The sequence below is a fragment of the Felis catus genome, chromosome D2 (genome assembly GCF_018350175.1).
Source record: "Felis catus isolate Fca126 chromosome D2, F.catus_Fca126_mat1.0, whole genome shotgun sequence".
In the NCBI taxonomy this organism is placed as follows: domain Eukaryota; kingdom Metazoa; phylum Chordata; class Mammalia; order Carnivora; family Felidae; genus Felis; species Felis catus.
The window spans coordinates 33,305,524-33,327,526 of NC_058378.1; the positions used below are offsets into that span (position 1 = coordinate 33,305,524).

Genomic DNA, 22,003 nt, shown 5'->3' on the forward strand with positions numbered 1-22,003 from the left:
CCCCAGCTAGTTACACAAGTTAAGTGAACCTTGTTCTGTTCACTGCTTATTTTCCAGTGTCTAAAATAGTGTCTAGCATATATAGGTGTTTAATATATATTTATTGAATGAATGAATGAAGATCTGTCCTCAAAGGGTTTTATAGGTTTTCTATGTGTATCTTTTGTAACCAAAGCAACTGGATTTCCCAACTTTGGATTCCAGTTTCCTAGTGACTAATCTCTGATAGTTGTTGCTAGGCATATGAGTTCTGACCTGCCTGTAGGAATCTCTGTCAGTTACCAGGCCACCTCTACATCTTGGGTCCTCCTTGGCTGCAAATTTTGGTTCCGTATGTTCCTCTTTTCCTTTCACCCTATAAACTGATCTTTCAGTTTCAGACCTGTCTTTGAATCAATACGATTTCATGTGTCAGTCTGAGAATTTTTGTCCTCCACTGTCTGAGCTTTGAATCTGTTAGTACTCTAATGTGACAAAGAGATTGTATAACATCCTTTCCAACAGCAACAAGGATATGCCCCTCCCCACAAGGATATGCCTCTCCCCACAAAGATATGCCCCTTGAGAAAGATCTCCTCCATCCCTCTCCAGAAGAGAAGAGGAAACACAAGAAGAAGTAATTGGTGCAGAGCCTTGATTCCTACTTCATGGCCAGGAAATGCCCAGGATACTATAAAATCACCACCATTTTTAGCCAGGCACAAATGGTAGTCTGTATGTTGACTCTTTCAACTGTCCTCTGCCAACCTACAGGAGGAAAAGTTACAGAAGGATGCTCCTTCAGACAGAAGCAGCACTAAAAACACCCTGAGTCGAGATGAGTGGGAAAGCATCGTAATAAACACATTTTGTATATAAGAGATTATATAACGAAATACATTACCATTACAATCTTTAAAAATTAAAATGGGCATTATAAGGATCATAATTCTTTTAGCAGATAGGATATACTTATTATCTGTCAATGCTCCTATTTACATGAGATAGGTGAATATCCCTGTAACATTCTTAGGTTTGACACATGCAAAACCAAGATTAGAAGCTATCTGTCAACTATTGTTAGATTTTAAGATCCCTCACTACCTACACACTTTTCTCAGGTACTTTACAAAAATCCTGGAATAACCAGGATCAACTGAGTGGTATCCCCATTTTTTTTTTTCAGCTGGTATCGCTACCTAGACAACATGGCAATAGAAAGCTGCGAATTAACAAGCTGTCTCTTTTGCGTTAAGATGATTAGGGTGATAATGTGAATCAGTGAATCAGAAGAATTTTTAACTTCCAACAATCACAAATTTTGCGAAACAATTTTATTTTCTTAAAGCGTATTCTCTGTGGCCCATTTTATTTCTGCAATGGTTCTGCAAAGAATAACAGTCTATGTAGTAATCTTTTCCAAATGGATTTGATATGGTGCAAACTCAGGGAGCACGAAGTACCTAAAAATGCCAGTTGAAAATAAAAAGGACTTTCTCTTTATGTAGCAACAGCCTAGAGATCCAAAATCTTTTATAGTGTTAATATCATTTCCATTACCGCATTTCTGTGAGGGAACTGGTGGGAAAAGAGGAACAAGCAATTTATCATGTCTTTACAGATAAAGAAACTGAGATGCCAAGATAGACAGTTTTCTTGCCTGAGACTATGATGGCACACCAATTGCAAACTTAAGACCGCTGCATCTTAGTTGTTAGCTTACAGGGTAGTTTTTCCAAATCTTTCTGCATTGCTAGTATAATTGAGATTCCAAGTAATAATAGAAGATGGTCAGGGCAAAGTAATGGTAATGAGCCAGAGCTAGAACTGAAAATAGAGTCCAAGTCCTTGTCCATTGATCCTGCCATTATGCTGCAGGACTAAATTACCAAACTTCATCAAAAAGTGGCAGCTTAATGCTGTTAGAGACAAACCAGCATGAGTTCAGTTAACTTTTCATTATAGATGGACAGAATAATTCATATTTTGGCTTACCTAAGGGAAAAATATCTCAATTTGGAATTCATTTTGGACATTGTCATTTCTTCGGTTATTTGAATATTTGTGTGATATAAAAAGGATCTTTTGACTAAAGCTCATTAGGAGTCAGAAAAAAAGACAGTATAAGTTAGGAGCAATCATCTCTGCTTAAAGAAGGTATGAATCAGCAAGCTGGAAAGCTGTTTTTCAATGGGTTGGCTAGTCCACTGTGTCAGTCTATAGGGTAATGTGGTCCATTCCAAGCTCTAAGAATAGGCCAGGGGAAGAGAGAAAAAAAACCAAGTGTGTGTGTATGTGTGTGTGTGTGTGTGGGGGGGTATCTTTTGTTCCACACTTAAGACATCTGCTGTTTAACCTTGTGAAATGATGAACGAGACCAGTCATAATTCAGAGGTTAAAAAACTTTTCACCAAATAAAAAGGATTCTAAGAGATGCAGTACAGAGACATGAACTCTCATTATCTAAACTGACACATGACACTCTTCTCAGGCATTTACATGAAGACAGGCATTTTGCCCTGATGGCAGGGATATAAAGCTCACATAGACTTCCTCAATGGTGGAAGTCTTTATATAAACCAGAACACCAGGAAGGTAGGGGCAAATGAACAAAGACCTCACTTCTTCATAATTCTTGGTTGTTATTTTTTTTTTTTAACAAATTAGCAGAGAAAGAGGCATCTTTGGAGTTAATTTCTTTGGGTATCTCTTTGGGTATACAGAAGATGTACATGTTATTAAATTTGTTCGTTTTCCTGTTAAAAAGAGAGAAAGAAAAATATTTAACATAATATTTCTGGTTTTAATTAAACTGACTTTTTTTAGGTTGCTACGTAGCTTCATGTGCCAAACTCCCCCCACCCTTTTTTTTAACCTTTACAACCTTTGCAACCCAGAGAGGAGAATATTATTTTACAGATGAGGAAGCAGAGGTTAAGTATCTTACCCACACAGATTGCATAGTAGTTAGACCTGGGTTTAAAATCTAGTTCTCCAAAGCCACTTCCAATATCCTTTCAACTACGTCACAGAAGACTATGGCAATATTTTTATTTTTACCTTTGAGGAAATTTCTAGATTAAACTTTAGGCTACTTAATGGCTTTTTGAGAAATGGATGCGGGAGTATTTTTCTTATATATTTCTTATATATTTCTTATATATTATATATTCCTTCAGCAAAGTATAGGCTTTGGACATCAGATTGCAGGGCTTTTTGCTGCAATAAGGTAGAAATGCACTTCCTCAAAAGTCTGGGCACAATATGCTTCTTTGTTCTGGGTTCACTGAGGGCACCATAAGTTGAACACAGTGGTGGTAGGCAGAGTCCTGGAATGAGAACTGTGAACTGACTTGCTGTAAATAAAGGATGTCCTATACTTCCTAAGACAAGGTAGAGGACACTAATGAATAAACTGAGCTATGGGGTGCCTGGCTGGCTCAGTTGGAAAAGCATACAACTCTTGATCTTGGGGTCATGAGTTTGATCCTCACGTTGGGTGTTGGGATTACTTAAATAAATGAAACTTAAAAAAAAAAGTAAACTGAGCTACAGACATTTGATATTAGCATACCCTAATGTTAGATATTAGAGAGCATTTAAAATTTTACAGAAAAAGCAAACAAATATTTTCAATTTACTTACTCTCTAGAAAGGTTATAATTACTGACGCACCAGGATGGCTCAGTCAGTTGAGCGTCCGACTCACTTTTGGCTCAGGTCATGATCCCAGGGTTGTGGGACTGAGCCCTGCGTCCAGCTCTGTGCTGAGCGTGGAGCCTGCAGCCTGCTTGAGATTCTCTCTCTCTCTCTCTCTCTCTCTCTCTCTCTCTCTCTCCCCCCCCCTTCTTTCCCTTCTGCCCCTCTCCTGCTTGTGCTCTCTTTCTTAAAGAAAAAAAAAAAGGTTATAATTACTGAACATTTGCTGACTACCACCAATTCAAAAGTTGTTACACTAAACATAGATTCAAACTCAACCCAAGTGCTCGCTTCGGCAGCACATATACTAAAATTGGAACGATACAGAGAAGATTAGCATGGCCCCTGCGCAAGGATGACACACAAATTCGTGAAGCGTTCCATATTAAAAAAAAAAACAAAACTCAACCCATACCTGTGGAATATTGTCTTAGTAATTTAGTGATGCAATTATCAAAATCATTCACGATTAATTCCTATGGAACTACATCTAGAAAACTTCCGGTAAAACCTCTTCCTTCTGGAACTGATCATTCAATAAAAATTTAAGTTTATTATACGCCAAGCTCAGTGTTAGGCATGATGGTGCCTTCTCCATAAAGATCAGTATTGTTCAGCAATGATTCAATAAGGAGTGAGTGAGCGAAGGAAACATGTCAAACACAAGACATTTATCCAAAAGGTACTAGTAATCTAGTACGCCAAACATACCAAAGAAATTAATATTATCAAAGGAATCATTTTAAAAACACAAAAATCTCCTTTTCTTTGCTATTTTCATGATGACACCATCCCCTAAGGCCTCAGAGTGAATACTTTTAAGTTAATAGTCTAAGATACTACAGGGTTTTCTCTGAGATCTTCAACATGAACTGTTCGCTTTATCAGCAGAGGTAATATAGAGGAACAAGTGTGTGGACTCTGGTAACAGATATCCTGGATTCATATCTTGGCTCCAATACTTTAGCCAGGAGATCTTTAGCAAGTAGCTTCTCAATGTCTCATTTTTCTTATCTGAACAATGGGGGCTTGGATAGTATTCTCCTCATAAGGATATTCTGAGGATTGGGCAAGATGCTATAATGTAATGTTTTACAGCGCCCAGCTTATCACTGTGCTGTTAGCTAGTACTCAAACTTGTCATTGAAGTATCTTTTTTCTTTCTTTCAGATTTTAGAAAAATATTTTAAAATCTAGATCTCATTAACCTTCTTATGACCTTGTCAAAGGGTCTTTTCTCCCTATTGCTATTTCCTATTCCCCTATTGCTGCCTGCCAGATGGTCCACCGACAAATGAGAAACCTGTGTGCTTACCTGTGTTAAGTTAGACCGTTGAAGGTCAATGCTGTGTAATAGAGAATAGGGTTGGCCATAACTGAGTATGTACAACTATGTAAACTGCAGGAAACAGTTTTCTGTGAACAGGTGTGGTATAGGGAGACAAAGATAAGGATGAGTCAGACCCAGCTTAACTCGCTGGGTACACTGTACTTAGCCTCTTTGAATGTTTTCTTAATTGTGTGTCTCACAGAAAACACTTAAATTCGTTGGGCCATTATATTTTTCATCTGTAAAGTTGGGAAAATAGTATCTTACTCATTGAGTTTTTTGTGGTGACTGACTGCACAGAGTAAGAGTTCAGTAAATTCGCTGAGGGCTGTGGCCAGGCATTGTGAAGGTTAGTTCTCTTTTTTTTCTGCGGCTGTCTTGGGAAATGAGGAGCAACGGCAGGGGTGGCAGGCAGGGCAACCACTCAGCAACATTATGATGCATGTGATTTACACAAGTCTATCACAAGTGGCTGTTCAGTGTGCAAGTTGGGCCGGTAGAAATGGAAATCTAGTCGGTGCTGTATTCTCTAAGATGCCCAGAAAGGGTCTCTCTCTCTCTCTCTCTCTCTCTCTCTCTCTCTCTTTTAAGTTTATTTATTTATTTTGAGATAGATAGAGAGAGAGAGAAATGCAGAAAGAGAGGGAGAGAAAGAGAATCCCAAGCAGGCTCTGCAATGTCAGCGTGGAACCCGATGCAGGACTTGAACTCACCCACAGTGAGATCGTGACCTGAGCCGAAATCAAGAGTCAGACGCTTAACCAACTGAGGCACCCAGGAGCTCCGTGGGTCTCTTTCTAATTTGTACAAAAGAGCTCCATTTCCCACCCCATTTCTGTACCATTTTCTGACTTTTAGTTTCTTCTCACCTCTCCAGGTGTCCCGTGACTTCATATGGCCATGACCTGTCCCTGCAGGTTTCTGCTATAACCTGCCTCACTTCTCTCGGGTCATCCTATGCCATTTGATACCATCCGGAAAATCCAAATGTCTCCAGAGTCCTGATCCTTTAGGACTCTTCCATGAGATGAGTGCTAATTGCTTAAACTAATTCAAGCTAAGGAATTGACAACAACTTCCTCTGGTTGTACTGTCCATTGGCATTTTAACCAAGGTTTCCAGTGTTTCAACCCAAAAGAGCAAACATTGAGAGTCTGAAGTATCGAGGCAAAGGTAATGTAGGGCAGGTTGAAAACTGACTTTTCAGCACAGCACACAGTGGCTGCCCAGTCTGCTAACGCATAAAACTGGAGGCGCCATTGAATATATACCAGGAAGTAGATCTGTGTACCTTTAATAAACAAGGCTGCCTGTCCACATCAGCCAGTCCCTTTAAAGAGTCAATAAGAACTTTGGACCCTATACCAATACCCATCTCTGAGAGAAGAGAATGTGGGAGGGGCAGATTTTGTGGTATAGTGAAAAGAAAACTGCCTTGAGAGTGAGGAAACCTGGATTATAGTTCTGCCTCCACCGCTAAATAGCCTTGTGAGGGGCACCTGGCTGGCTCAGTTGGTTAAGCATCTTGATCTTGGGGTCATGAGTTTGAGCCCCACATTGGATGTAGAGATTACTTTTAAAAAACAAAAGTTTAAATATAAATAAATAAAATGTCCCCTCCCTTGGAAAAACAAACTGCTCTGTGGCCTTGGGGCAAGTCAGGTATGTGCTTAGACTTCAGTGAAGTTACTGCAGACTGAGACTATGATGGAGAGAACCTGTGAAGTCCTTTTCGGGTCTAACCTTCTACGTGGCTCTTTTCCCCCATTGTAAACCGAATAGCCTGGGGCGGGGGAGGTGGGGAGGGAAGCAATGATGACCTGTAGTTTACAGAGTATTATATTGAACTGCATGTGGAGAGTGCTGGTTTCCAGAGAGTGAGATTACATTAATGGTTAAGAGTGTGGGTGCTGAAGTCCTTCATTCCTGAGTTTGGGTACTAAGTTAGCATAAATCACTTAACCTCAATATCCTCATCTGTAAGACAGGAATACTAATACCTAGTCATAATGTTAGTGAGATGATTAAATGAGCTAATAGATATTAAAACACTCAGCACTAGTAGGTCGTTTAATTTTTTTTTTTTTTTTTGTCCCATCAGAGACGAGGACTAAATTGTTTCCTAGGTGATTTCTATGCCAAAGTGATTTCTATTTCCGTCTTTCAATCCCTATCTTTTCATTTGTAATAGAAACATGTGTTTCAATAATTTGGCTAGTTCTGAATTTAGTAGCTCAATTACCCATCCACTATGTATAGAGTAGTTTTCCAGAAAGATCTCTAAGTCTGAACTACTCCCATAGTATATAGGAAGGTCATTGCTGGTGACTAGGATATAAGAGTTGTACAATCTCAATTATGAAAACCCTTGCTTCTGTACCTCCACTCCCAACAACATGAGAACCTACATCTGTAGATGTCTGAGTCCCAGGCCACATGACAGCCCTAGAAATCATGATTATCACCATATTGGCAAAGTATAACAGCCACTTGAGCCCCGAGACATCCTATATTTGAGGGTCTGTTTCCTGGATCACTCCTGCTATCAATTCTATATGAGTTAGCAGATAAAAACCATACCAGTAACTTGAGAAGAGGTAATTTAATGTAAATGTTAACTAGGTGTAAAGATGTTAACTAAGTAACTGCAAGGGTAAAAAGAAAACTTGAAAGAATCATGGGGTAGCAACTGCAGAAAGCAGCTACGATCCCTTCAGCTAAGAGGACAAAAGAAAATGATTAGAATTATTAAAACTAGAGACACATCCTTTATTATTAACAATTCTTTATATTAAATTGTCTCTTTAAGTAATTGGTGTGGTTTGTGTCTCCTGACTGCACTATGACTGATAGAGTGTTTGGGTCAATTTATACTCCCACCAGCAACATAAGAGTGTCAAGATTGCTACATATCCTTGCCAAAACTTGGTATTTTTCATCTTTTTCACTTTGACTCTTCTACTGGGCTTGAAGTGCTATTTCATTGTGGGTTTAAAAAAAAATTTTTTTTAACGTTTATTTATTTTTGAGACAGAGAGAGACAGAGCATGAAAGGGGGAGGGTCAGAGAGGGAGACACAGAATCTGAAACAGGCTCCAGGCTCTGAGCTGTCAGCACAGAGCCCAACACGGGGCTCGAACTCACAGACCACGACGAGATCATGACCTGAGCTGAAGTCAGACGCTTAACTGAGCCACCCAGGCGCTCTGCATTGTGGTTTTTAATTTGCATTTCCTTTATGGGGAATGAAGTGAAGAAACCTTCCATTTGTTTATGGGTTATTTTGATCTCTTTTTGTGAATTATGTGTTCAAGTCTTTTGCCCATTTTTTTGTATTGGGTTGCTGCCTTTTTCTTATTGATTTGCGAGAGCTCTTGGTATATTTTGGACATGAGTTCTTTGTTAATATCACCCCAGCTCTCTGGAGTGCAGCCTGGACAGGATTGTTAGTGTAGATGTTCTTCCTTTGAGTAAATGGCCCTTAGGACTGAATTGCTTATGTTGTTCTTACTGTACCACCTCAGCAGACATCAAGAACAGTGGAATGGAGATACTATAGCTTTATTGTGAGAAGATAAGTATATGTATTTCACATATGTATTTATTCATTCATTCCACAAATGTCTTTGAACTTATGAGTTTATTTTTAATTTATTATTATTATTATTATTATTATTATTATTATTATTATTATTATTATTATTTTGGAGAGACAGAGTGTGAGCAGGGGAGAGGGTCAGAGGGAGAGAGAGGGAGACCCCAAGCAGGCTCCACGCCCAGTGTGGAGCCAAAACAGGGCTCAATTCCATGACCTCGGGATCATGACCTGAGCTAAAATCAAGAGTTGGACGCTCAACCGACTGAGCCACCCAGGTGCCCCTGAACATATGATTTTAGAGCATTAATTATGTATAAGAAACTATGCCAAGTATGTGAGTTTGCTCCTGTCTGAAGTATTAGAACTCAGCTTGGGAGCTTTACACATATTGTCATTGTAATAAAATAAAAATCTTGCAGTAAATTAAAAAAGTTCTCCAGGGACCCAGAACATTTTTGAATACTGAACGATTCATAGCACTAACTACCTGAGGTCAGTGAATATTAATACTGAATACTGAAAAAGGGAACACCAATACTAAATACTGAAAAAGTCCTGTGCAAATGTTAAAAATGCCTTCTGGGGGGTGCCTGGGTGGCGCAGTCGGTTAAGCGTCCGACTTCAGCCAGGTCACGATCTCGCGGTCCGAGAGTTCGAGCCCCGCGTCAGGCTCTGGGCTGATGGCTCTGAGCCTGGAGCCTGTTTCCGATTCTGTGTCTCCCTCTCTCTCTGCCCCTCCCCCGTTCATGCTCTGTCTCTCTCTGTCCCAAAAATAAATAAAAAACGTTAAAAAAAAATTAAAAAAAAATGCCTTCTAGATCTTATTAAGACTCATGTTTTTATTCATTCATTCATTTACTTAAATCAAATATTTGTTAAGCGTGTATTAGGGAAGAACATTAAATGGCATCTAATTTCTTAGATCTTCTTAGATCTTCAACTAATTTCTTAGATCTCATCCCGGATGGTTCCAACCACTTCTGTGGTTTCATTTACAAACTATCTATATGCGGATGATCTCCACATCTATTTCTACAGTCTATTCATTAGGCTCAAATAGCCAGCTGTCTGATGAATATTGTTGCTTGGATGTCTCAAGGCACCTGTCACACAACATTTTCAAAACTGAACTCATCATCCCCCACGAAATCTTTTCTGTGTTTCCTCTGGCATCAGCATCGACACAAGTTGCCCAAGTGAGACACTTAAAAATTTCCCTTGCTACTTTATTCTCCTTTTTTGCCTGCTGCCCCCAAATATCCTATCAATTACCAGTACCTTTTGATTCAACTTCTTATATACAGTCTCTTTCAAATTAGTCTGTTTTTTTCCATGGCCAATACTATAGATCATATTGCTGGCATTTCTTGCCTAGATTTCCTAATTTGTTTTCCTTCAGTCTCTCTGGTCTCCAATCTATTCTCTAATCTCTCCCCTTTCTGAAACCCTTGAAGACAAACTTTGTTCTTTGTGTAAAGTCCAAATTCCTTAATATGATTTAGAAGACACTATGTAATGGGTTCTCGTTGCCTCTCTGGTATCATATCTCACTACTTTCCCTCCGGCACTTACTTCCATTAACTTGTCAGGTGTCACCAAAGGGATATCCTGAGATCCCTACCCAGATCCTCAAAATTAGGTAAAATGCCCTCCTATAATACTCTCCTGTTTCCCTGATCTTTTATTATATGGTAAGTTGGTGGGGCCGTATCCTTTTGTTTGTTTGTTAGCTGTGGTAACTCAACCAACAAATCACCTTATTTATTGAGATAATGGATGAATTTCTTGGAACTCACAGATAGCCATTACTGCAGTTGCAGAATAAACTCTTTTATTAAATTTAAGAAATACTTCAGGGGTGCCTGGGTGGCTCAGTCAGTTAAGCATCTGCCTCTTAGTTTGGGCTCAGGTCATAATCTCGGGGCTCGTGGGTTCGAACGCCACCTTGGGTTCTGCGCTGGCAGCATGGAGCCTGCTTGGAATTCTCTCTCTCCCTCTGTCTCTCTCTGTCCTTCCCCCACTCACATTGTGTCTGTCTCTCTCCAAATAAATACATAAACTTAAAAAAATACTTCAGATTTTTTTTAATACAAGGAGATATTTGGGCACAATGTAGTTACAATTAACACACTTGGAATTTTGTATAAGCCAAAGTCTGTCTTATTTATTGAGATGCTTTAGGTAGCTATTATTTGTGATGACCATGTGTTAAAGTTTTATTTGCCAAGATGGATCAAAAATTGGGAATTACCATTCTAAAGAATGCATTCCGGGGGTGCCTGGATGGCTCAGTCGATTAAACATCTGACTCTCGATTTTGGCCCAGGTCATGTTCTCACAGTTTGTGAGTTTGAGCCCCAAGTTGGGCTCTGTGCTGACAGTGTGAAAGCCTGCTTGGAATTCTTTCTCTCTTTCTCCCTATCCCACTTGTGGTCTCTCTCTCTCTCTCTCTCAAAATAAGTAAATAAATTTAAAAAGCATAAAAAAAAGAATGCATTCTGGAAACTAGGGTTTTACTTTTCAAAGTTGGCCTGCTTACTATTAACCTATATGTAAAATTTGATTTAACAAGATTCATTCATTTCCCAGGTCTGTTTCTGGGAGAAGGATTTATGATTGCAAACAGGAAATTATTGTCTATGTTTATATATTTCCACCTTCCAAAACATAAAATTGATAAGAAAGCAGCAAAGGTCCATTTTAAAAGAAAAATCAAATCTTTACAATCTTTTTTCAAATCCTCTTGAGTTCTGTATCATGGTAATTGTAATAATAACTATAAAATATCATGGGAAATAATCCAAATTAGCTCAGGATTCTGAGTTAGGACCCTTCCACACACTATCCCAGGTTTATAATCTAGTAGTATTATGTGAAATTTTCCTCTTCTTAATAATGATCATGTTTTGATTGAATAGTTAATAGATCTGATTGCTTCAGGATCTTAAAGTAGTAGCATCTATAGGTGCTATAAATCTTGCTTAAATTTTTTTTGCTATTAATTTTTTTTTTTACCGTTTATTTACTATTGAAAGACAGAGAGAGACAGAGCGTGAACAGGGGAGGGACAGAGAGAGAGGGAGACACAGAATCTGAAGCAGGCCCCAGGCTCTGAGCCATCAGCACAGAGCCCGACTCAGGGCTCAAACTCACAAACCGCAAGATCATGACCTGAGCCGAAGCCGGATGCTCAACCGACTGAGCCACCCAGGCGCCCCTTAACAAGTCTATTAAATGAGTTATTCTGATGCTGGAAAAGCCAAAGGGCCCTGTTTCAATCTAATAGGTACGTCTTAGAATAGCAAGACATGAAGGAAGGAATGCAATGTCTTCTCACCATTCTCTGAGATTGAAGTTCTCTTTGTACTCTAGGCAATGAACTAGTTAGAAACTATTTACATAGAATTGTACCCTACTGTACAATGACAGCAAAAACTAAAATTTCTTCATATGTCTTCATATGTCTTCCTTGTTGGGTGGGGTGAGTTATTACATTGGTAGTATGTTTTAAAGTTATGTTACATTGAGACTCCGAGGTAACTCAAAGGATCTTTCAGTAATTCTTTTGAATGCTCTATAAATGTTGGACTGCAAAGTTATGGGAAGAATTGATTCCATTTCAAGGTTAGGGTGAGCATTTTAGAAAAAGTAATACACGATGCAAAAAAATGTGAATTTTGGAAAGTTTTCTCATAGTATATATTGTCCGACACATAAGAGGCAGTCAGTATATTTTTCTTGACTGATCAAATGAATGTACAAAAGATTATCCTCATTCAGGTCTTGTCCCCTCCTCTTATCCTAACTCCCAATTAACAGTAATTATTTTCTGAGTCTCTACCCAAATTTTAGATAATTTTGCTCCCCCGTTTTGGCAGCTGGAATGGCTTTTAAAGTGCCTAATTAAGAATGATTTGTTAATAATTATTATCTCTTTGAATAATTTTCTTCCCCTTTTCACTCTTTTAAGTTGTTTTTTCACTTTCCAAGTCTCATGCTGGTTTTTTATTTCTTAGGCTAGCTTTTATTAAATAAAAGAGAACAAAGCTCTTTTTCTCTCTGCCTTTTAATAAATGTGACCCTTTCTGTCATTCTTTCCTTGATCCTTTCCAAATCAGCAGTGGTTGCCATACGTGACGGCTGAGAGATGAGATGCCAAGGGCAATGGCTAAATTTAAAGAGCAGCATTCGCACCTGTTGTTAACTGGCAATGACCAGTCTCACGCCCACAGCTTCCTCCACCCTCTGCCTCCTACCAAGTGCAACCCAGAGCCCAGTCTTTATGCGTTCACATATAAATAAGTACTGATGAAGATTATATACATGATATCAAAGTGGAGAATGAATATACCATTGGACACTAAATTTGTTTAGTTTCAGAGGAGCTGAAATTTGGGCAACACTCAGCGTAATATAAAGATGAATCTGAGCTTGAAATAGGTAAACTCATGCTAGGTATTTGATGAATTTTTGAAGACTTTTAATGGACTGTCTCACCCCAGAATAAATTTTTTATTTTTAATTTGAGAGAGAGAGAGAGAGAGAGAGAGAGAGAGAGAGAGAGAGAGAATGGGGAAGAGGGACAGGAGGGGGAGAGAGAGAATCTTAAGCAGGCTCTATGCTCAGTGTAGAGCCCAACATGCAGCCCAATGTGGGGCCTGATCCCATGACTCAGGGATCATAACCCGAGCTGAAATCAAGAGTCGGACACTAAACTAAGCCACCCAGGTGCCCCACCCCAGAATAATTTATTTAGACCCGCCATACTTTGTGAAATTATTTTGGCTATCAGCATTGGGAGACTCCTATAAATTTAAAGGTTGTGTAAAAGAGGCAATCCAAAAAGTACTTATTATCATCTAAATAGATAGCTTAAATTAGTTTGCCAGGTTGGCAACACTAACCTGGAATAGTTCTGTAAGAGAAATATAGTAACATTAATAACTTTGATACAAATTACACTTAGAAGATGACAGAAGGAGCTGTGGCCCAGCCAAGGAGATGAGTCTGATCAAATAGGTCTGATAACCAAGGGGGTGTGGCAGACCTCAACTGTCAAATCAGCTTGCAGCAGGTACCAAAGTACCATGATACAAGGTCAAACAATAAATTATGAGAGTTTAATTTTACTTGGACATTTAATCTCAGAGGAGGCAAAGTTGGCCTTCAAAAGAGTAGAACAGGTGGCTTACAGGGACAGTGGGAGCAGAGTTGGAGGTTGAAAGGTCAGGGCATATTCAGGATTTAGGTAGTAAATACCTGGAGATTGCTGAAAGAGGGGAGCACTTTACCAATCTGGAATTTTGTTAGAATTTGGTCTTGTCAAAGAATGTTCTTGTGATTTTGGGGGCACTTTTAGATATTCTGGAATGGTGTTCAACTCCATAAGAATGTGTGCCAAATTCCTATGCTGAATTCCTCTAGAGGAGTTGTTTGAGTGCAAAGTTTGTGTCCTGCCTCTTTGAATCACTTCAGATAGAGGAAAAAGACTTCCTGGCTCCAAAGGTCTAGTAAATAGCAAAGGCTGGAGGAAGCCACAGCCAATACAACACAAAGAGGACACCATTAATATTTGCTGCCAACCTCTCAGATCTTGAGAAACATGAACAAAGACGGTCCTATTTGAACAAACCCTGCCCTTCTCAACTTGGTGTTTTCCTGGTGTTCTGCTCTCGAAAAAAATTTTTTTTATTTTAGTTTTTAAATTTGCATCCAAGTTAGCGTATAGTGCAAAAATGACTTCAGGAGTAGATTCCTTAATGCCCCTTACCCATTGATTTTTTATGATTTTTGCTTCCCTTCCCTTATGTTCATCTGTTTTATATCTTAAAGTCCTCATAGCAGTGAAGTCATATGATGTTTGTCTTTCTCACACTAATTTTGCTTAGCATAATACCCTTTAGCTCTATCCACGTAGTTGCAAATGGCAAGATTTCATTCTTTTTGATTGCCAAGTAATACTCCATTGTGTGTGTGTGTGTGTGTGTATACATACCACATCTTCTTTATCCATTCATCCATCGATGGACATTTGGGCTCTTTCCATACTTAGGTTATTGTCAATAGTGCTGCTATAAACATTGGGGTGCACGTGTCCCTTCAAAACAGCATACCTATATCCCTTGCATAAATACCTAGTAGTGCGATTGCTGAGTTGTAGGGTAGTTCTATATTTAATTTTTTGAGGAACCTCCATACTGTTTCCCAGAGTGGCTGCACCAGTCTGTATTCCCACCAGCAGTGCAAAAGAGATCCTCTTTCTCCGCATCCTCGCCAACATCTGTTGTTGCCTGAGTTGTTAATGTTAGCTATTCTGACAGGTGTGAGGTGGTATCTCATTGTGGTTTTGATTTGTATTTGCCTGATGATGAGTGATGTTGAGCATTTTTTCATGTGTCGGTTGGCCATCTGGATGTCTTCTTTGGAGAAGTGTCTATTCATGTCTCTTGCCCATTACTTCACTGGATTGTTTGTTTCTTGGGTGTGGAGTTGGAGAAGTTCTTTACAGATTTTAGATACTAACCCTTTATCTGATATGTCGTTTGCAAATATCTTCTCCCATTCTGTTGTTGCCTTTTAGTTTTGCTGATTATTTCTTTTGCTGTGTAGAAGTTTTAATTTTGATGAGGTCCCAGTAGTTCATTTTTGCTTTTGTTTCCCTTGCCTCTGGAGACATGTTGAGTAAGAAGTTGCCATGGCCAAGATCAAAGAGGTTTTTGCTTGCTTTCTCCTTGAGAATTTTGATGGCTTCTTGTCTTATATTTAGGTCTTTCATCCGTTTTGAGTTTATTTTTGTGTATGGTGTAAGAAAGTGGTCCAGGTTCATTCTTCTGCGTGTCGCTGTCCAGTTTTCCCAGCACCACTTGCTGAAGAGACTGTCTTTATTCCACTGGATATTCTTTCCTGCTTTGTCAAAGATTAGTTGGCCATACATGTGTGGGTCCATTTCTGGGTTCTCTATTCTGTTCCATTGATCTGAGTGCCTGTTTTTGTGCCAGTACCATACTGTCTTGATGATTACAGCTTTGTAATACAGCTTGAAGTCCGGGATTGTGATGCCTCCTGCTTTGGTTTTCTTTTTCAAGATTGCTTTGGCTATTCGGGGTCTTTTCTGGTTCCATACAAATTTTAGGATGGTTTGTTCTAGCTCTGTGAAGAATGCTGGTGTTATTTTGATAGGTATTGCACTGAATATGTTTGAAAATTTTTTAACGTTTATTTTTGAGAGAGAGAGAGACCCAGAGTGCGAGTGAGGGAAGGCAGAGAGAGAATCAGAATCTGAAGCAGGCTCCAGGCTCTGAGCTGTCAGCACAGAGTCCAACGTGGGGCTTCAACTCACGAACTGTGAGATCATGACTTGAGCCGAAGTCAGATGCGTAACCCACTGAGCCATCCAGGTGCCCCATGCTCTTGACAGAAGAAAACTTGTAGATTGGATGTTCCTGATCTGAAAGAATATTCGATTATAGGGTCACTGAATTACAAAATGAATATGGAGTCAGTCATTCTTTGAAGGTCAGGGCCTGAGGCTCTGGCTACACAAAAATTTTAAGAGATCATATGTAAGTATACCTATGTAAATTATGTATGTAAAATATGTTCATAATCCAGTGTAAGGTTTCAGTCTATATTAGAGTAAGAGGGATGGGAATATTGGAGGGGAGAAAAGTAAAGGGATTAAAAAGTAGGAAGGAAAAAAATGTGTGTTCAGTTTAGCGAAGTGAGACTAGCTGTAGATAAAGACGGGAAAAGAGATGTGGTGGGGTTTATGAGTAGTTCAGCCCTTCTCAGCTATGCTCACTAGAAATATTTCTGAACCAGCGAAGCTTAAAAAAGACAGAAAAGTTTACAGAAACTAAGAAGTCATGGGAAAGTGAGTGGTAATGATGGAGAGATGACTGCAGATGGGTAGGTGTGGAGAAACGGGAATAATGACATCTGGGAAAATAGTGAACCCCAAATAGCCAGAAAACAGACCTAGGCTGTGATAAATATTTGAAGGTAAAACCCTTTTCTTTTGCTCTCCTTCTTCACAGACTTTTTTTCTGTCCATTAAGAATTGTTCACCTTACCTGCATATGTAATTCACACCATCTGTGAACCATGAAACACAGCCCCCAGACCTCTAAGCAGATCCCTGTCATGGTTTCTTGCTCATGCGATGAACTGTGTGCAATCACCTATCCTGGCTATTTTGGAATGCTTTTAAGCAAATACTCCGTTGAATTGAGTCATAATTAGGAGCTGACTTCAGTGTACGTTTTGTAGGGAGCCTAGTTAGGGTTTCATGCTCCAGGAAATCTGTTCTGATTAGTTTTAGCTAAAAAAAGATCAACCTGTTTTAAGGACTGGCACAGAAAAGAACTCTGTAGCCATATAGGTTTCAGTGACCATGGTTTTATAATGGTAAAAATGACATGCAGATGAGAAAATGTTGAACCGTTTGAAAGGGTAGCTATCCCCTCAAAAGTCCCCAGAGGTAACGTTTCTTATTTATTTTTCTAGAAGTCAATATGTACCTGAATTATATAAAATAATAACTTTTAAAAGGCTCATTTGTACTGCATTATTACTTCTTTATAGATGGGACAATTCATTTTGTTAATGGCTACATAATATTCTGTTATAGGGTTCGTCTCTAATTTATTAACCAATTCCCTATTGGAAAACATTTAGGTTTTCTTAAATTTTTTAATTCTCAAAAGTTACAATGTTTTTAAGTTTTCTTTGTGTGTGTGTGTGTGTGTGTGGTTACTTTCCCATCTTTAAAAATAATTTTTTTTAATCTTTATTTATTTTTGAGAGAGAGACAGAGTGTAAGCAGGGGAGGAGCAGAGAGAGAGAGGGAGACAAAGAATCCAAAGTAGGCTCCAGACCCTGAGCTGTCAGCACAGAGCCTGATGCGGGGCTCAAACTCACGAACCATGAGATCATGACCTGAGTCAAAGTCAGATGCTCGACCGACTGAGCCACCCAGGTGCCCCTACTTTACCATCTTTTATAAAAGTATTATAAAGGTGATCAGCATAGCAGGTACTGCATGAATTAACTGTTTCCTGTCATATGTCATTTCTCTTCGTATATAATTTATTATTTATTTATTTTCTAGGTATGTGGATGCTTTCTGTTGCACTATCTACACTTTCTTGTTATGGGGCCTGGCCAACCAGCTAATGTGAGGTATATCCTTTGCAGCTATGGAAAAGAGATAGCTGAAGAGTGAATAGATAGTGAAGAGATAATTGATGTTTGTTTCATTTCTAGCTCCGGATTATTAGAACTCGGTTCAGTCAGTGGATCCGCAAATTACACAGCCTACTGGGGGTGCATCAGTGGTTTCATCTTGGTAGATAAAAGATAACCTCTTTTGGTAAATAAGAAGAAAGCTTTTGGTAGCCCCTCTAGTTTCAGGTTTGTGCAGTTAAATAATCTATTTATTGTGGTTCTTTTGCAAATGCACAGGACTAAGTCTCAGAACATTCTACCTAGGATGCATATCTAATTTCTATACTTGGAAAAATAGGAGAAAGACGATTCCCATAGAACTTCTCAGAGTATAAGATAGACATGAAGGGGCAATCCTGATTCGTAGCCAGATATGGCAAAGTCACAGAAAATAGAAACAAAACTAAAATCCATGGTTCTCCTTCCTAGTAAGAAGGAGGAAATGGCACAGCTGGGTAAATACATAATATGCAGATGGGATAAATATAGATGGGCCGAAAATGACTGTGAGTGAAGTTGTTCCGGGAATGTCACAGATTTCCAACGAGAGGGATTAGTGTGTGCAGCTGTTGAATGGGGGGCTAATCTCATTCTCGAGCTCTCGGGTTCCACTGTTGGGCAATAAATGCCTTTTGGGTGAGTGGTGTGATAGTCTCACCTGGAGAAGCCAATCATTTTACTGTTCCAGAGTGGGGTGGAAGGATTAAACAGACCAAAAACTCCACTTCATTATTTAGCAATTCTTGGCCAAACAAGTACTACTTCAGTTAAACTTTAAAAAAATATTATTAGAGCAAGTGATACAATAAAATTGTGTGCGGTGTATTTTTGTTTGTTTGTTTCAGCTTGATCACCTAAGGCTACACTATAAAGATGTTTCCCAAAATTGAGAGCAATACTTTTCATCTGCTTACCAAACTGCTTTCGTGCTTCAGATTTTTAAAAAAAAAAATGTGAGGACTAACCAGCTTATAACAACAGATAGTAAGGAAATCTTCTAAGGAAATATTTATTTCACAGTCTTTAATGAGTTTTCATTATGATCTTGCTTCTTGGGGAAAAAAATATTTTTTAAGAGAAAGTGATCAACAATTATTCCAAAGTTTATCCTAATGGCTAGTTTAGCTAAATTCATTGACGTAACCTTTACATGACTTTTATTACATTACCAACATGTTCTGTTTTCATAGTTTAGTAAGTGCACACAGGGTCAAAGATAGTAAGAAAATGGAGACTATTGCTTCTGGAGAGTGTAAGAGTATCAGTCTGAAAGATGCTGTAAAAATGAATTGAGTATTTGAAATATACATAGATCAGTTAATTCACTCTGATGGCATGTACTCATTCTGGGACTTTGATATCCTAATCATTCTACCTCTCCTATACTATGCCACACATCACGGTCATTAGATCACCCTATGATGTAGGGTTAATTCCAGCATATCCAAATACCATCAGTATGAATGGTAAGTCTGGGCGTGTCATTGAGCGTTCCAGCATCCTTAGTTTAATGATTATTTATCTGGTACATATTTTGCCAACTTAGAACACTCACGAAGTACAAAGCTTAGCACAAAGATCCGTTTCCCCAGTTACCTTTATCATAGCTTTATCCTTGGTGAAGATTAGCCAAATCGAATATGCCATCTCTACTGCTGCTATTCTGAGGGGCTCGGATGCCAATTACCGGTTCCTTAGAATTTGCCCGTAATTGACTAGGTCCCACAATAGGTAACTCTGGAAGTGACAGGCAGCCTCAAGTGTGGTTCTCCCGCCTGTCGATTGGGCCTTGCAGGAAGCCCCGCCTCCCCAACTCAGCCAAGGGCGGCAGTTGGTCCGGCGCGGGTGAGTGGCGGGCCTTAGCTCCGCCCCGGCCGTCCGCTGCGCTGCCTGGGTCGGCGCCGTTTCCAGTTGAGAGATGGCGGCCGCCGCAGGTAGATCGCTCCTGCTGCTCCTCTCCTCCCGGGGCGGCGGCGGGGGCGTCGGCGGCTGCGGAGCGCTGACTGCCGGCTGCTTCCCCGGGCTGGGCGTCAGCCGCCACCGGCAGCAGCAGCACCACCGGACGGTGAGCTAGCGCGCCCCGAGGCTCCGGGGAGGGCGGGGCGGCGCTGGCGTGTGGGAGCCGCTGGCGGGCAGGCCGCCGGGGCAGCGGGCGAGTTCCCTCAACTCGCTGCCGCTCCCGAGCTTGCCGGGCACCGAGGAGCCGCCGTGCCCTTCAGGCGCCTGCGGCGGCGACCAGGAAGGGAGGGAGGGCGGAGGAAGCCGAGAGGAGGAGGAGGAGGGGCGATGGCGGGGATGTTCCCGCAGGACCCGGGGCACCAGGGCGGGGAAGGGACTTGAACCCTTCTCTGACTCGCACCCGATCTCGGTCCCTCCCTCTTTTTTTTTTTTTTTTTTTTTTAAAACAACTCTGCCCCACCGCTCGCGAACTGAGCCCCGTGCAAGTTGTCCCCTTTCCCTCCTCCTCCGGGCGGGTCGGGGTGTCCTGAGTTGCCGCGGCTGCCTGGTGTATGTGTCAGGAGAGTGGCAGTGCCAGCCATGCTTCTGGGAACTGTCTCGGGAGAGCAGCCCAGGACCCCAGCGGGACCGCTCCCTCGTCCTCTCTCGGCCCTTCGGGAACGGGCAAGAAAGGATAATCAAACTTTATCCCCCTCTGTGACTTCCTGCATGTGTGGGCACGGGAAACAGCCCCCTCGCGAAGGATGCTGCATTGCTTCAGGAGGCAAGCTCCATCCTGAGATTCTTAAAGGTCCTCGGTGGTCCTTTTGGAGGGCTGGCTTAGCAGCTTGCTCACGCGTGCCTGAAGAAGGAAGGATGGGCAGCAGGCGGAGGGGACGTGGGTATGGCAAGTTGTTCACAGAGGCAGGGATTTGGTGGTTGAATTAACCAGTTATTGCTGGATTTCATTGGCTGGCAACGAAGGAGAGTTTCTATTTGAACAGCCTTGGGGTGTGTTTGTGAGTGATTGTCATTTCTTTTTTCAGTTACAAGAGATCAACTTGGCGTGGAGTTCTTGACCTAACAAGTCAGTGGGTTCTCTTTGCTTGGACTTTCCCAGCCCATTTGTGTTGGTCTTTGGCCAAGTGAGAAAGTGTAGGTTTTGTTTCCTAGAGCTAAGTTGTATAGTGTGCTAATGAGAGAATCACTGCAGACAGCCTGCTAGAAGAAACTAGTACCTTGAGATCTCAGCACGTACGTCCACCTGTGTTAACAAATACATCCACCTGTCTTCTTGTGATCACATAGCTCTTGAGAGGAAACTGAACTGGAGGTTTTCAGAGAGGATACCCCAAGACTGATGACAACATAAAATCAAGGGTCTGAAAGAGCTATGAAAAGAACTAATGCTCTGGAAATGCAAGATGATATTGTTATTATTAGTCATACGTATGGATCCTGTCTTCATTCTTGTGAAGAAAATTGTACTTCATATTTGGCATGCTGACATATTGCTTTGCTGAAGCTTTTGGGTGAGAGCCGAGCTTTTCCACAGTTCAGTTTAGAATTGCATGTTTCATAGCCTCCGTTTATGTGTTTTGTTTTCCTAAAAACATGAAGCCACCCAAAAACCTGATTGCATTCCCCTCTCCCTCAAACTATTTAAAGACTTCTCAAGTTGTCTTTATCCCTGTATTTTGCTAATACGTCTTTTGACTTTGCACAGTTTGTTTTTAAGGCTATTTGGGTGTGGTATTCATTTAGCATTTTTAAATTTGTGCCTTGTATATTTTTCACTATGCGAATCTGTCAGGCTGTGAGTGCCTTCCTTGTGTGGGTACTTCATGAAAGTGTTCTTCTGTGCTATTCTGGGGTGGGTAAAAGTGATGTGCTGAATTTGTAACTGAAAGCACAGTTAAAGTGAAGTGTTATTTCTGAAGGGCTGAAGTGTTATCATGGGAATGTTGACTTGTAAATGAACTTAGAATTGTATGCTTTTGAAAAAAATTGTGTCTGATGATTTAAAATATGTAAACAGGATTTTTTCTTTTTCTACGATTGCTCTGAAGCCACCCTGTATATAGCTGTCTCCATCTGTTATTCTATGATCTCTCACAAGACTCACTTTGAAAGGTATCTCTTGGAGATTTGTTTAACTCTTGACATTTTATGCCTGAAATTGAGGCCCAGAAAAGGGGAGAAACTTGGCCAGGATTGCACAGCCAACAGGCAAC

At 40.4% G+C, this 22,003-nt stretch overlaps 1 protein-coding gene, 1 long non-coding RNA gene, 1 other non-coding gene and 1 pseudogene across 5 annotated transcripts in view; 3 read left to right on the forward strand and 1 right to left on the reverse strand.

Annotated features, from left to right (window-relative positions):
• The first annotated feature begins 268 nt into the window (after positions 1-268).
• Positions 269-1,225, forward strand: LOC123380806 (annotated as a pseudogene).
• A 73-nt stretch (positions 1,226-1,298) lies between these two features.
• Positions 1,299-19,561, reverse strand: LOC109492497. The gene is made up of 2 exons (XR_002146390.3): positions 19,428-19,561; positions 1,299-2,735 (listed from the first exon to the last, which is right to left on the reverse strand). It is a non-coding gene; the product is annotated as an uncharacterized LOC109492497 (long non-coding RNA).
• Positions 3,962-4,068, forward strand: LOC111557223. Its single transcript, XR_002737070.2, has one exon. It is a non-coding gene; the product is annotated as a U6 spliceosomal RNA (small nuclear RNA).
• A 188-nt stretch (positions 19,562-19,749) lies between the features above and the next one.
• MCU (mitochondrial calcium uniporter) overlaps positions 19,750-22,003 on the forward strand; it is a 201,092-nt gene continuing 198,838 nt past the window's right edge. For 2 of the 3 annotated variants that reach the window (XM_045040130.1, XM_045040134.1), the window contains exon 1: positions 19,760-19,896. Coding sequence is in view for 1 of the 3 variants with exons in the window: in XM_023240544.2 (XP_023096312.1) it covers positions 19,750-19,896 (147 nt within the window). In the remaining 2 variants the exon portion in view is untranslated. Of the gene's footprint in view, positions 19,897-22,003 lie in introns of all 3 variants that reach the window. The other variant, XM_023240544.2, reaches the window with a different exon arrangement.